This window comes from Mastigoproctus giganteus, chromosome 13 (genome assembly GCF_048544385.1).
Source record: "Mastigoproctus giganteus isolate SK-2022 chromosome 13, ASM4854438v1, whole genome shotgun sequence".
Classification (NCBI taxonomy): domain Eukaryota; kingdom Metazoa; phylum Arthropoda; class Arachnida; order Uropygi; family Thelyphonidae; genus Mastigoproctus; species Mastigoproctus giganteus.
The window spans coordinates 133419764-133433188 of NC_143587.1; the positions used below are offsets into that span (position 1 = coordinate 133419764).

At 35.3% G+C, this 13425-nt stretch overlaps 1 protein-coding gene across 1 annotated transcript in view; it reads left to right on the forward strand.

Annotated features, from left to right (window-relative positions):
* Window positions 1-13425, forward strand: part of LOC150076452 (H(+)/Cl(-) exchange transporter 7-like) — a 301080-nt gene that overhangs the window by 210866 nt on the left and 76789 nt on the right. Inside the window, exon 16 of the mRNA XM_090387362.1 lies at window positions 3527-3700. Within this exon, the coding sequence (XP_090243488.1) occupies window positions 3527-3700 (174 nt within the window). The remainder of the gene's footprint in view (window positions 1-3526; window positions 3701-13425) is intronic.

Below are 13425 nucleotides of genomic sequence, written 5' to 3' on the forward strand. Positions count from 1 at the left end.
CCCTTGATGATTTATAATCATTCCATGCATTTTTCTTCTGTCATCTCAGTAGTTCATCTGTCATCCATTTAGGTATAAACCACAAACTTGAACAGTATCTTTTAGTTGGTATGAAAAGCTTGGTAGCTTCTATGGTTTTTGCTCTGAATTCTTCCCATTTAGAATTTGCAGTTAGTAATGTCATCAGTTGGTCCCACTAAAATAATTTAAAACTGTCTAATACCATTGTAGTAACCTTTGGAGAGGGCACTGCAGTCGCAGAGGTGAAGGGATGCATCAGCAAGAAGCTCTGCTTGCTGTAAACGGCGGACAGTGACCGACGGTGGCAGGGAGGATTTCTTCAATTTTTCGGCTTCCAAAACCATGGAACTTGGATTCTTCATGTTGTGTACAGATGAAAACAACTAGTATTATTTGGGCAAGCTTGTTAGTTATAGTTGTTTTTAGCTATTGTTGGTTTTTGAATGTGTTTATGTGTTAATTCTCAGAAACCTATGTGTTAATTCCCAGAAACCCTGAGAAACCCCCCTCCTACTGATCTCAATCCATATAGACCAATAGCCTTACTCCCTGTACTAGGGAAAATATACGAAAGACTAATATATAGCAGATTAGCCCAATACTACACAGAAGCAGGTTTACATTCCAACAATCAATATGGTTTTAAGCAGGGCAACTCTACGGAGGATGCAATGCACCACCTACAGACAACAGTTAAAAACTCAGAGGATAAATATATGCTGGCAATCTCTATTGACTTTGCTGGGGCATTTGACTCACTCTGGTGGCCTAGTGTCCTTAGGAGACTCCGCCAGACAAATGCCCCACAAAACCTGTATAAGGTAATAAACAACTCCCTTACAGACAGAAGTGTTTCAGTGCACACAAGGTTCCAGGAATTGACACACCCTGTGAATAAAGGCTGCTCACAAGGTTCAATCCTTGGCCCTTTCTTCTGGAACATTGTTCTGAACAAATTTTTGGCCTTGGATCTGGGCCCTGTGGAAAGCCTGGCCTTTGCAGATGACATGATTTTTCTTGTAAAAGGTAATACACAAGTGGTTGTAGAGCAAAGATCAAATGTTGCCCTCTTGCAGCTGCAGGAGTGGGCACAAATGCACATGCTCAAAATATTGCCTGAAAAAAACCAAACAAATACTTCTAAAGCAATTTGGACATAAGAAGATATCAGGCGCCTCCATAGCTAGGTGGGAAAGAGCAGCAGTGCATAGCACACGCTTCTTGATTAGACCGGGGTTTGAGCCCGTCACCACCAAATACGGATGCGGAAAGGTCAGGGAATGACCACCACATATTCCCGGAGCAATATGGCCTTAGTTGCTAATGCTCCTAAAAACCAAATAACATAAACAAAATAAAAGAAGATGTCCACAAATTAAAATTAACATAACTACTATAAAAATAGTTACAGAACTAAAATATCTTGGAGTGGTCTTTGACTCTAGATTAACGTTTTATCCCCATTTGACCTATTTGGCAAAGAAAGTGAGAAATTATGCAGGTATGATTGCCAGGATCAGTCAATCAGACTGGAGGCTCAAAAGAAAGACCCTGGAAATCATATACCATGCAATGTTCCTACCTGTTATCACCTATGGAGCCAGTGCGTGGTTCACCTCCTCAGCCATAGTAAGAAATAGGAATAAATTAGAATCAATACAAAGGACAATACTTCTCACCATTACCAGAGCATGTCGCACAGTGAGCACACCTGCACTACAGTTGCTGGCCAGAGCTCTCCCACTTTACCTGGAAGTAGCCAAAAGTGGTTTGTATTATAGACTTAAAAAGGGCACACCCACAGATTTTCTGAGGATAGCTCTTGACACAGTTAACACCATCAAGGCTGAAATAAAAAAGAATAGCCACAAAGCTCCATGAGCTATGGCAAACAAAATGAGAGCAGGAAACCAGAGGTTTCCAAAGGTCTAGTTACCAGAAGGTTTCTGTCACGGGTGGCAATGATCAGCCTAAGTAGTATGCCCCTGGACTTTTTACAACATTCATATTGACAGATCACGGCTCCCTAAAGGCAAAACTACCCTCCTTAGGGCTGACTGATGACCCAAATTGCACCTGTGGCGAAAGTGAAGACTGGGCACACATTCTATATGAATGTATAATTTATGACATCCCCAGAACACAGCTAATAGCACATATTGGCTCCCTTCCAAGGGGAGAAGAACATCTATTCATTATAGAAGAAGAAAATTATAAAACCTTTACAACCTTTACGCAGAAACTATTTGAAATGTGCAGAACTATCCAAAGAATGGCAATTCCAGCCCCCCCCCCCCCCCGAGCAATTAAATAATCAGTAGTTAAAATCGCCCACGCCTAGACGATGACCTAATAACTGTCAGGACAGCAGTATTCTGCACCCTGACATGACAAAACCGGATTGACCTGGGTACGCCCCAGGACTACCCTGTCATGGCAGCCAGGGAAGCAGATTAGCTGAAAAATATCAGTAAGCTGGTAGCAAGGGGATGCAATGTAGAATGAAAGACAGAATGAATAGGCTGGTCACTGAGTAAAAGAGTGAATTAGGAATTATGGTAAAAGGGAAAAAATATAAGTTTTGGTAAAAGAAAGATGGACCCAGCACGAGGGAAAGAGAGTAAATGGGTGTCATGGTGAATGGGAATGAGTGGAATAGCAAATGTATTGGCTGAAAGAATACAAAGTTAATAATAACTTATACTACTCTATATATACTAAAAAACATTTACTAACAACACAAAGACTATCACTGCATTCTAGCCCTAGCCTGCAAAAAACTTGCAGCTAAGCCTGCACCACAACTGAAGAATAATAGTAAGTTGAGGTGCCCAGAGAGTGCAGTGTAGAAAGTAAGAGTCGAATGAATGAGAGTGTAAGTGTGTGAGAAAAAGAACACAAACCATAAATGTTAAAGTTAAGTTCACACTTACCCTAGTTTTAATCTTTTATATTCTTTCTTATTTAGCTTATTTATTAAGCATTAGTATTTAAATTACATTACACACCATTGCATCCCCCCCTGGTGTGGGAGAAAGATGAATGAGTGAGTGGGAAAAAAAAAATATATATATATATATATATATATATTCTAAACTATAAAAAAAAGTATAAAAACAGAATGCAAGTAGATTGAAAATGCAGATTATGAATGAAGTAAATGTGTCTCTCTCCCACCCCCCTCGCCTGGTGGTTTCCCTACAGCCAGCTAACATATCCCACCCCCAGAGTGGGATGGGCAGTTTAACCTTCCTACCAGATTCAACAAGACATGGACTTGACAACCATCACCGATGAAGACATACTGTGGCTTTGCTGTCAACAGGTGTGTGTGTGTGTGTGTGTGGTTTTTTTTTTTTTTTTTTTGTTAATGTTGAAATCTAGAAAACCAAAATATTCATTATTGTAGTAAGATAAGTAATATTTCTTATGGAAGTGTAAAGTACTTTTAGCATCTTTCTCAGTTTCTTTTACAGTCAGTACCTATAGATTTGTTTTATTTTAGATTTGTCCTGGAAAATTTGCTATTGTAGGAGCTGCAGCAATGTTGGGAGGTGTGGTTCGAATGACTATTAGCTTAACAGTAATCTTAATAGAAGCAACTGGAAATATTACTTTGGGTCTTCCCCTTATGATCACACTTATGATTTCAAAATGGGTTGGAGACTTCTTCAATGAGGTTTGTTACATTTTTTCTACAAGTTTTATATTACATAAAACAGATTTCAATCAATGCAGGCCAATTGTTAATCTGCATTAGTAATTTAGCTTATGATTAAAAGGATAATAATTTGGTAATTTTAATAATATAGCATGTGATTGAAAGGACTGTGCATCCTTAAAATGTATTGGTAAAATATTAGTTTTCACATTAATATGGGAGTGGGAATGCACTGTTTCATAATGAATGAGCTTATAAGATGCTGGTGACATCCCACCTTAAGAACTCATATGCAGAAGCATATGTCAATATATATATATATATATATATATATATATATATATATATATATATATATATAGAGCTTGACAAATTATGCAGAACCTTACTACACAAAAAAAGGGACTGCCCTAATCCAACCAGAAAGTGTTTTTTAATGGCATAAAATCCTAATAAAAATTAAGACAATAATGCCAACCAGTGTGCCGCTACTTTGGTTCATATGACGCCAACAAAGTTAGGGACGGCATATATGTTATTATGATGGCAGTTATTGTTTACCATTCTTTGACATTTGACAGTCTCAAAAATATCTGTAAATTTTACAATATTTTATTATTAATGCTAATAGAAACATTCTATTTTGTCTGGTCTGTAGCTACTCCCCATGGGTGAGTGTATTTGTCGAGCCCCTTTTATATATATATATATATATATATATATATATAATTTTTTTTTATTTATTTATTCATTTTATTTTTTATTATTATTTGTTTTTATTATTTTTATTTATTTATTCATTTTATTTTTTATTATTATTTGTTTTTATTATTTTTATTTTATTATTTTTATTTTTTATTATTATTTGTTTTTATTATTTTTATTTTATTATTTTTATTTTATTATTTTTTTTTATTTATTTATTATTTTTTTTTTTATTTATTTTTTTTTTTTCAAATTTATTTCCCTGTCCAGTATATTACTCTGCATATTATAAAAATATACTGCATTTATTCATTATGGCAGTATTTAATAAAGGTGAAGAAGTTATTATTATTTAAAAAAATTTTAAAAATCAAAATGATAAAGTAGAATTGCAGGGAAGTTAATAACTTTGATGGGATTAATTATCTTCCTAAATGATAAACAAAATAACATAGATATCGCTAAAGATCATATTTTTAAGTAGCTCACCAGTGGCGCCTCCGTGGCCAGGTGGGAAGGAGCAACAGTGCATAGCACACGCTTCTTGATTAGACCGGGGTTCGAGCTCGTCACTACCAAATACAGAGGATGCAGAAAGGTCAGGGAATGACCACCGCATATTCCCGGAGCAATATGGCCTTAGTTGCTAATGCTCCTAAAAACCAAACAACGAATGAACGAACGAGCTCACCAGTCACCTGCATTTTTCAGTCCCCCATGCGAAGTGAGCGTTTTCTGGAGAATTTCCAAATAAAGTGTGCTTGCTGAACTCTTGGTTTTTAGCCTTTTGCTTTACTTGGTCATCAGAGGATACTACTTGAAGAAGCTGTACCTGCTCATGGGGGTGGGGGAGGTAGGAAACTGAGCATTCCCATTCAGAAAATTCAGTGATGGCAATAAATATTTTAGCTAATTCGAGGGTCAGAATAAAAGTTTTCACTCTACTGCATTAATCATAGCTCTTTATTCTCAAAGAGCTCCATTTGATTTTATTGTAAATAAACTGAATTTTAATTTCTTGAAATGGCAATTATACATGCTAATCTATAACAAATAATATTAATACAAAGAAGGACACTGTTAAAATTAGTATTGGGCAATTACAAGTGTTAAGTACATTTATTGGAAAACAGAAGAACTCTAAATACTCACCATATAGTTACTTAATGACAAGGCACCTTTTCAAAATCATGCCACTTTCTTACTGGTTGCAGCCCTCTGAACTCCAGATGATAACATTACAGTTAATTTCAAATTGTCAGCTTGTTGTTGAGTAACTTTGTTGTAGTAGTTATTCAAGTGCCTTGTAACTGCAATAAATACACTTAACATTTGCACATGGTTTAATAATGCCTTTCTTTATATTAATATAAATTGAGTTTTATTATTATATGTATTATTCTTTTTCAAAATTTAAATATATAATTATATTGTATAAATAAAGTCAAATATATAAAATTACATATTATTTTTTTGTGTTGATAAACTTTTTTTGTGTTGATAAACTTTTTTTGTATAAAATTTGTGCTAAACAGTAATATTTAATTTTTATACTAATTTTTATTTTGTATTTTGTTGCCCATTTCTGGAGTCTCTGTAACACTGTGGATAACAAATAAATTAAATTAATTAGAAAGGAAGTGTTTTTCTACACCGTAACTGTGATATTTAATTTAGATAACTGAAAAGATTACAAACATAGAATTTAAAATCATAAACTGGGAACCTCTGTGAATGGTGAGAGTTTTTCTGGGACTATACAACATTTATCTCATTGACTTGAGGAAGATTTTATATTATAATGGTTAAATGATACTAGGCTTTTTAAAAAATTTTTATCAGTGACCTGCACTTGTAGGTAGAAGGAATCTATTTTGTAGAGACATATTCTTTGAACAAAAAATTAGTGCATAGTTATGGCCACTACCATTGAGAATTTAAGGGTTCAGCTTAACTGCCAATTAGTGGGGGAGAGGGTTAATGTAGACTTTCATTTATTTGATGATAGGATTCAAAGTAGTGCTTGCAAACATCTCAAGAATTTTTGTTGTTGCCAACAATTTTTGTTTGTTGCCACAACAGCCAATATTGGCAAGGTGTTCTGAGGATGGCAACATTTCAAATGAGTGGGAGGATAAAGTTAAAGAAACAAGTAGAATAATTAGTCTTAACTGTGTGTATAGTAACATCAGGAGTGTTGTTATTAAAATGAGCAAATTCAGTGAACTCAGACTCCTTGTTAGAGCAACTAATCTTGACATAATAGGGCTAACAGAAATGTGGTACTATCCGAAAATGGTGGAGCTCCACTATGGTATGTATAATATATTTAGGAAAGATAGGAAGATAGAAGGGGTAGTGGGGTCATGTTTCTTTTCAAACATGACAAAAGCACAAAAAGAGCTTTTGCTGAAAAGTTACACCTGCCAGTATAGAATCTGTTTGGTATGAGTTCATTGCAAGCAAAAATATAATGAAATTGGGAGCAATCTACAGACCAGAGGAACTAAATTTGTAAATAAACTAGATGATTATTGTTAAGAGCATGTTAGAGAAAATACTAGTGGTAAGAATATAGATGACATCATAGGGCTTACAGTACAGTACAGGAAACATCAGAAAAGGAGACTGTGACAGTTTAAGGCACTTTTTTTATTATTATTATTAAACTAGGCAGTCCCAGCCAGCTTTTCTGGTAACTCCACCCACCAATTTACAGTACTGTACAAATATCAAACATACACTGCCACTAGTTGGTTACCATACCTGGCATGCAGAGGCAGCCAGGGATCTACTATGGAATTATGCTAATTGGATGGATTTCAGAGAGGGGGGCGAATACATTAAGATTACAGAACCCCTTTAAAGCAATAATCACAGCAGCCATAAACACATATACATTCAATTAAGAAAATATAGCACAAGGAGGATGCTGAGATGGATGAACACAGAGTTGCCCATTCTAATAAAGCAGAAAAAGATAGCATAGGAATGTTATAGAGTTTTGAAAAGTACTGAAGCCTGCAACAGCTACAAGCTGGTCTGTAATACAGTAAAATCTCGTTAATACAAACTTGTTTTATACAAAATATTCATTTATATGAAGCGATACCATTCCCTGCGAAAGAATAGGCTTTTCTTTGTAAATATGTTCGTTTATTACAAAATTCAGTTAATATGTATTACAAAGTTCTTTTTCACCCTGTGAGAAATAAATATTGTCATTTTATATGTTTAATACAAATCTTGGCAGAGCTGTCCGATTATTGCTCCTATTATTGCTTCTGGCCACCTGGCTCCCTGAAGGATGGCACTGACTTGTTAGAAATTAGTTTTGTGTAAACAAAAGTATGTTTATGGCAGCTACAACGGCAAGTGCACTCTGAAAAACATCTTTCTGAAGGATGAGTTGTTTAATTAACAAAAGAATAAAGAGTTTTTCTAAGTTGTTTATATGCACTCCTTCGCTCTCCATGGGAATAAGGTCAGGTGCAATTGTTACCCCATTCAAAGAGTCCTTTGCTACCGTATACAGCAATCTATTTTTTGTGCCGTTTTATCTGAGCTGATGTCTTTTTCGGAACTTGTGTCTTTAAATTAATTTAAAATTTGTTTATATTAAATCTTATCTAGCAGTTGTTATCGCCGAAAAACATAAAGGGATGGAATTAAGCCTGGAAATTAAACTAAAAATTATACACGAGGCTCATAGGATGGAAAGAAGCAAAACAGACATTGCAAAAGAATACATCCCTTTACCTACTTTATCTACAATGCTGAAAAACTGAAAAAGACTTGAAGAAGTGCATCACACTTAAACAACAATGAAAAACAGGAAATGAATTTGTGGTGCAAAACACGAGGAGCTTGAAACAAAACTTTTCGAGTCATACCAACAAATGCATACATCTAATTTGCCAATATCGGGTCCAATTTTGCAAGAAAAAGCAAATTATCTAGCTCTGCAACATGGAATTAGCAAATTCAAATGCTTGGTTTTGCAAAATGTTTGCGGTTAGTCTGGATTAGTCAACAAAGAAAAGGCTACAGACTGATTTTGTTCTGTATGGTCCATTCTTGAAAAATGAGGCAAAGGATATTTTTAATCTTGACGAGACAGATTTATTTTATAATTTGCTGCCAAACAAAACATTTGCTGTTCAAGGAGAATCTTGTCATGGTGGAAAATTTAGTAAACAAAGACTCACTGTTCTGTTATGCTGGAGTTCAGATGGCAGTACAAAACTACGCCCACTTGTGAATGGTAAGTTTTATGAGGCCAATAGAAGTGCTTGGCTTACGGTCAAATTTTTTGTCTTGGTTATCAAAAATGGACAGAAGAATGGCTTCAGAAAAAAGGAACATTTTGATGATTCTAGATTGTTGTATAGCACCTTCTGCCAAGACACTTAAGTTGACAAATATACGACTGTTGTTTTTTGTTTTTACCCCCCAATACCACCAGTTTTTAATGCAACCACTAGACCAAAGCATTATTTATAACCTCAAGAGAGCATGCCTAATAAGGTACTTGATTCGTCTGCAAGTACCTTATTAGGTACTTGCAGACGAATGTGATAGCAACATTGAGGGATGGAGGAATTTGAAGGAGCATATGAATTTTGTTGGCAAATTTGAAGAGTTTGTGAAGGTGGATGATGAAGTTGCTACCACTGCAATGCCAACACCAGAAGAGCTGCTGAGCTCCAAACAAAACAATGTTTTTGTTACCAGCCGAAGTGCACACACTGCCATCTAAAAAAGATGCCCAAAATGCATTGAACATAAAAGAAAATGTATAAGTATAAATGGGCCTGTTGTACTGGGATCCATGATACAATGAAATAAGATAAGTGTAAATATTTACTGGATTTACACTTATCTTATTTCATAAAAGAAAATGTGTTGGCCTGCAGTAACTTGATAAAGAAACAACTATTGCATTTGATAATGTCTGTGCTGTAGTTAAAAATGCATATAGGACAAAAACTCTGCAAACAACATTGGATTCTTTCTTGATATTAGATTAATTTATTAAAAAGTTAATGGTTTGTTTGTCTCCTTTTATATTAAGTTTGTAATTCTTTTTACTGTGATTCTAAAATATTGTATATATACTGCACAATATTTTCATTTCCATTAATTGCTCTTTTCTTAGTTTATCTTACAAATAAAATAAAATCTTTAAAAAAATATGTTATTCCTATTATTGTATTGTTAGACAAGGCCTTTGTTTTTATTTTATTTTAGTAATTTAAATTAATTAATTTTTTATATTATTATTATTTATTATTATTCTTAGATATACAGTATGTACCAAAAAAAAACCTGTAAAATTTTGACAATTTTTGGGGACCTCATTACTACAAACCTCGTTATTACAAAACATGAAAATTTAGGTCTCTTGAACTTTGTATTAACGAAATTCGACTGTAGTACCACAGATAGAGATTACGTAGGCCAAGGCTAAGTATGAGAAAGCACTGGCTAAGACAGAATAGGATGGAAAAGGAGTTTTTCATGTATGCGAATACAGAGAAGAAGAAGATTAAGTTAGCTAGGACCATTGTGTGCTGGCTGTGGGAGAGTCTTAGATAACTGAACTGATGAAACACCATGTTTGGAGAGGCTGTGTGATTGAGGCTGGACATATGAAATTAGTGATTTTAAAATTAACGATGACTGTTTATTAGAAAAACCTTCAAGCCTAAAGGCAAGTAAGGCTCCTGTTGTTGATGGCACATACTCAGTAATTATCAGGGAGACAGCCAGAGAATGTATTGAATCATTGAAATTAATTATGAGGGCATCATTGGACTCATTAGAGATCCTTTTAGAGTACAGAAGTGACAAATTGCCAATTCATAAAGGTGGGTCTAAGAGTTACATTGATAGCTACAGGCCAGTTAGTCTAACTTGAATGGTAAGGAAAATCTTAGAGACAATAATTAAAGGAGACATTTAAGGGAGGCAATAAATAAAGGCGAAAATCATGTTTAACTAGCCTGGTAAAGCTATTTTGACAGAGACATGTACAGAACAACTTCAACAGTTTATATGGATTTTAGCAAGGCATTTGACTCAATCCCTCATGAGAGGTTACTGTTTAAGCTGGAACATGTTGGAATTACTGGCAAGACTTTAAGATGGATCTCAGATTGGCTGCTGGGCAAAAGACAGAGAGTTATGATTAATAGATCATCTTCAGATTGGTGTAACTTCAAAAATATGGAGACCTCGTCTAAAAAAAGATATTGAGTGTCTTGAAGCGTCCAAAGATGGATAACTTCATGGTGAGACCAGCAAAAGGGCAAACTGTATGAGGAAAAACTTTGATATCATGAGCTACAGAGCTTGGCAACTGGGCACTGTAGAGAGGACTTGATTGAAGTTTATAAGCTCTGAGAGGGATTAGTAAAATGAATGAAGACAGAATTTTCACTGTTATAAAGAATTCCAGACCTAGGGGCCATAAACTAAAATTACAAAGGAAGAGGTTTAGGCTAGGCTATAGGCAGTTTCTCTCTGCCACCTAAATGTAAAAGAACCCATTCAGTGTGCTATAATTTTCAAAATGTTAGAAAGATCAACATTCTGACATCCCAGCATTCCAGAAATTCATACATAGTGGTTGAAAATTAAAAGTTTGTAATTCATTGCTAAACACAAACATGTCACTTACTGAGATGTAAATCAGAACAAACCTTAAAATTTTATAAAAAGTTTATTCATGTACATAAATAACATCAACAGAGGCAAAGAACAAATAAAACTATGTACCAAATCGATAAACAAAAGCCTAGGTATTATTGCAAAGCGTGCCAATACTGAGTAGTTGTAATTTTCATGTGCCTTTACATTTACAGCACACATTGTTGACTGCTTAAGAATGACTGCTCAGTGCCTCCGTAGCCAGGTAGGCAGGAGCAGCAGTGCGTAGCCCACACTTCTTGATTAGACAGGGGTTCGAGCCCGTGCCCACCAAATACGGAGGATGCAGAAAGTCAGGGAATGACCACCGCATATCCCCAGAGCAATATAGCCTTAGTTGCTAATGCTCCTAAAAATCAAATAAACAAACAATGACTGCTCATATGTGTATGACACAGCACTTCAGTACATTTTGAATTGAGATATGTGTAAAGGCAGCAAATGTGTTAACCAGTGAATTGTTGATTACTGGAACAAGTTGCCTCCGCAGGTGGTTGAGGCTGACAGTTTGAGAAGTTTGAAAGGTGAACTAGATAGTTATGTATGGGAAGAGTGAACTGTGCGTAATTTGTATTTTCTTATCTTTTTTTTTTTTTTTTAATGGTCTAGTTCTGGTCATTAACTACCCTTCCTTCCTTCAAATCATCAGAAAACATTTGATAAATTTCCCCTGAACTCCCTCATTAATGTCATTAAGAAAGATAAGAAACAGAAGTGGCTACAAAGTACAGTGTTTCCCCATGTATAAGACGCACCTTAATTTTGGGGCCCGAAATTTGAAAAAAAATGTATTACATAAAGTTATTGAACTCAAGTTTTATTCATCGTAAAATTCATACAGCTCCTCATAACTTGAATTCAGCACTGTACAAAAATCTTTTCTGAGCCATTTCTGGGCAGAACGTGGCAAAACATAACCTAATATACTGGTAACAAGTGCGAAATGAGTGCAAAGACAACAAGCACGAAAAAGCGGAAAATGCAAGTAAAAATATCTACAACCACTGTATAAGACGCACCCAGTTTTTTGACCCCAAATTTTTCGAAAAAAGGTGCATCTTATACATGGGGAAATACGGTACTTGCTCTTTTGATCCACCCTGGGATATGTCCATTTATAACAACTGTCTGTCTATCTTTTAGTCAGCCGACCGGGCTAGCCGAGTGGGTAAAGTACCTGCCCGGCAACCCAAAGGTCGCGGGTTCGATTCCCGCCTCGGGCTTGGATCCAAGTACTGCAAAAACCTTGGGAGGTGCAATATGGCCACAGAAGCCGATGCGCCAACAACTACCAAATCAATCAAATCAATCTTTTAGTCAGCCCTTGATCCAGTGAAAAATCTTGCCATTAATCCCAATTTGCTTCGATATATATAATAGCCTTTGTAAAGAACTGTATCGAGAGTGATACATCTAACTGTTTTACGACTTCATTTTATGAATTTGTAATGTATGGTAGATTATAATTTTTATACCTTTTTAATTTATTCAGTTTTCCAATTAAATATCTTGGTTACCACACAACAAAGTGGTGGCACCTCAGTAGCCAGGTGGGCAGGAGCAGCAGTGCATAGCACATGCTTCTTGATTAGACTGGGGTTCGAGCCCGTGACCACCAAATACGGAGGATGCGGAAAGGTCAGGGAACGACCACCGCATATCCCCGGAGCAATATGGCCTTAGTTGCTAATGCTCCTATAAACCAAATAACAACAACAACAACAAAGTGGTAACCTTCCTTTCTCCCTTCTAAATCTTTGTTATCTTCATGAATAGTATTCTTTCCATCTAGTATTAAATTAAATTGAAAATGTTTGAATTATTTTTTTTATTTGTATCCAATTTTTACATTCTTATACACTATATTTTCATTTTCCAATTTTATTTTCAACAAAAAGCTAAAAGGCTTATTTGTTTATCTTGCTTTGCAACAAGGAAGGTAAGCAAGCCCTTATCCATAATTATGAGAGCATCTTTGGATTCATCTTTGGACATATTCATACATTCCCTGTGGACTGGGAATGTATGAATATGTCCCCAATTTGCAAAGGAAGGATCAAAGGGCAACATGAGTAATTACAGACCTCTCAGCTTAACTTCTGTTCCATAGAAAATAATGTGGATTCACTAGTTAATGCAGGACCATCTAGACAGAAGTGAGTGCAATTATACTGCAGTCACAACATGAATTTGTTAAAGAGCAGTCTTGTCCAATCAATTTGATTGGATACTATGATGCAGTAACAAAGGAACCGAATGCAAAAAATAATTTTGATATCACATACTTGGATTTCACATGCTTGAACAAGCTTTTGATACTGTTGCAC